This window comes from Seriola lalandi, unplaced genomic scaffold (genome assembly GCF_002814215.2).
Source record: "Seriola lalandi dorsalis isolate HSWRI2012SDOR001 ecotype SW California unplaced genomic scaffold, Sedor1 jcf7180002054252, whole genome shotgun sequence".
In the NCBI taxonomy this organism is placed as follows: domain Eukaryota; kingdom Metazoa; phylum Chordata; class Actinopteri; order Carangiformes; family Carangidae; genus Seriola; species Seriola lalandi.
This window is the reverse complement of record NW_019524805.1, coordinates 72629-75585: the sequence shown is the minus strand read 5'-3', so window position 1 is coordinate 75585 and position 2957 is coordinate 72629. Positions and strand designations below refer to the sequence as shown.

Here is a 2957-nt window from a genome sequence, read left to right as displayed (position 1 = left end):
GCCACTTTACAAATTAAATATGAGCAAAAAAAAGGATCTACAATACATGAATTTGCGCCATTAATCAAAAGTTTCTCACCATCAACCAAACAGCAAAATGTTTCTGCGTATACGACGTCAACAACTCGTCAAATCAACAGTTTCCAAGTTGTTGCCGCGACCTGAGGCGGCGTTCACGTGAATTTTTTCACTCAGGAACGAGTTATAATATTCTGACACCACATGAATGCAGCGTTAATGACTTTGGTGATCCCCTGACTTTTCATCTAGTGCCACCATCAGGTCAACATTTTAATTCGTCCAATACTTTGGTTTAAGACCAAATACCTTCGAAGCTAACGACCACGGCATTTTGAAAATATCACATTTTAAAAATATAATTTGGGTGATCAGACCTTTAAAGGTTTTGAATACAGTTTTATTCTTGTGTATGTAAAAGTGATGCCTTCATGGTTTGACTTTGATGTCTGTAAGGTCAAATATTAAAGACTGTGAGCGGGCATTACACGTCTGGTCAGAATTGTAACCTTATTTCTTTTGAATAGATCAGACAGTTCCTAAATCAGACTGTTATTTATTTATTCAGACTGTATCCTCCTGCACATTAATGTATCTGAGCAGTTATTTTGTTAAGCAGAAAAAAACATGTTGATGAGCCTGAGAGAAAAAAGCTCTGACACAGTTTTGTCTGTAACGCATCAGTCAGCTGAATGCCTTAAACTAACAGTAAACAGCAGAAGTTGTGTCGAGGTCGCGAACTCACCTCACTGACACAACAGCACATCGGACAGAGAGAGAGAGAGAGTCAGCCGTCAACAGCCTGTTAATCTCCCTCGCCCAGCGCTGTGTGTGAGAGTTGATTTCCCAGCAGTTCTGTTTGTGTCGTGGATTAGAGGAGAGCAGCGGCGGCGCTCGCCGTCACACACAAAACCGCTTGGCTCATGTCTGTGGACCTATTCTCCATCTGCCGCTCTTTGTATCTGTGTCTCTGCCAAACGTCCAGCAGACTCCACATCAGTCCTCCAAACAGCAGTGCTGTCGCTATGGTTACACCATCCGTAATACACCAGATATAGAGATCGTCACTTCGTGTGTTTAAGGGTTCAGACTTGGTTCTTCTAGGGTTCAGGGCTGACTTACGTTTCACTAAGTACATTTGCTCAGTGTTGACGTCCTTGTCCTTTACTTGAGTATCTGTAGATCATAAAGGAACATAACACATTGAGTCTAGACCCCCCCCACCTGTGGTGAACTGAACTGATTGGACGGAGTTTAGAGAGACACACACCTGTGTATATTCACACCGCAGGTCAGGATAAAGACCGGGACGTCCAGTGAACTCTCTGCACAGCTCTGAGATCAAACTGTGGCGAGACACCGGTCAGTTCTGAAGCCCTGAGTGTTCCCAGGAGAACAGGGAACAAGAACTGTCCAGACAAACTGAGGGACCAGTGAGAAGGACCTGGGTCAGGGAGGAGACCACGAACCCAAAGGTCACTAAAGGTCACAGCTTCAGAACTGAGGGGAGAATAAATGTATTTCTGGTGGGGGGGGGGTCTGATTAAGGGTCTGAACACTCTTGTAAGCGAGAGATTTCACAAAGATCTATAAAAACGTGTTTAAGTTTCACTGACTGTCGACTGATCAACAAAAATGATGAATAAAATAAATGATAATAAAGTTTTATCTACAACAGAGTAAAGTGAAGGGGTCTGACGGCCTCCTCTGCTCCGACAGTCTGAGCAGGTTAGAAAATATAAAGTCTTCTTTTCGTAGATGAAACCACACCGCGATACACGGCAGAGTCGGGGCTGATGTTTTACTGTTGTCTCTCCAACAGGAGCTGGGACGCAGAGCAGACGTTTGATGAGCCAATCAGAGAGCAGGAAGACAACCTGAGCCCAATCAGCTGAAGGCAGAGGCGGGTCGTCTGAAAACAGCCCTGCAACATTCGTGTTTTCTGATTTTCTGAAGATGTTTTGAAGCAGCCGTGATGATCCAGGATCAGAGTTTGTCTTTTAATGTAAAACCAACAATTAAATAAAAATAAGTTTCCACTGCGACTCATTAAACTTCACAACTCGCTCCTGGTGTAAGGGAGTTTTTCTACATGTTCACCATGAATGATGCTCAGGGTGAAAGGTCAACATGAGACCCGTCGGTCGCAGTTACTGGCATCATGTACAGAAGTGTGTATTGATGATTCCTCTGCTGTCATTGATCAAGCTTCAGTAAACATCCTCAGTGTGATCCTGGGCTCCAGAGCTTCACTGATGCCTCAACCGTCCATGACAAGAATCTAACAGCTGGTACGAGGAGTCCTTGTGACCTCTAGTGGTGAAGGCTGGAAACTGCAGCAACACAACACTAAATCAGAACGAGCCACTTTAATGATCATAGGCTTTCCAGTATTTAATTATAATGAATTAATTTAGATATGATTGATATGAGCTGCTGCTGTTTTCAAGAGTCTGATCTCAGTTTAGAAACTAATGTTTTAAACTTATAAAATGACATTATAAAGGTCAATAAACAGGTCAGAGTGAGAAAATCTCCTGATGACATCATTGTGACATCATCAGGGAGCGCCTGTTTCATAAATGTGAGATGAGGAATTTGAAAGACTTGTCTACTTACCAGGCAGGGAGGGTCCCATTAAAGATGCTGTCCAGTTGCATTGTGGGAGATGTAGGATCCTTTTTTTAAAGTCAGGATATTTTGGCCTCTGCTGAACAGATATGGACGTTTCTTTTCTCCTCTCCTTGTGTCCTTCCTCTCCTCTCCCCTATTTTCTTTCCTTCCTTCCTTCCATCCTTCCTCTCCTCTCCTCTCCTCCCCTCTCCCCCTCTCCTCTCCTCTCCCCTCCCCTTCTCTCCTCCCCTCTCCCCTCCCCTCTCCTCCTCTCCTCCCCTCTCCTCTCCCCTATTTTCTTTCCTTCCTTCCTTCCATCCTTCCTC

The 2957-nt window shown here is 44.1% G+C and overlaps 1 protein-coding gene across 1 annotated transcript in view; it reads left to right on the top strand.

The window, feature by feature from the left end:
* tubb6 (tubulin, beta 6 class V) overlaps window positions 1–2080 on the top strand; it is a 9280-nt gene extending 7200 nt beyond the window's left edge. The window contains exon 7 of the mRNA XM_023404609.2: window positions 1841–2080. Coding sequence (XP_023260377.1) covers window positions 1841–1913 — 73 coding nt within the window. The 3' untranslated portion in view covers window positions 1914–2080. The remainder of the gene's footprint in view (window positions 1–1840) is intronic.
* The last annotated feature ends 877 nt before the right edge of the window (window positions 2081–2957 follow it).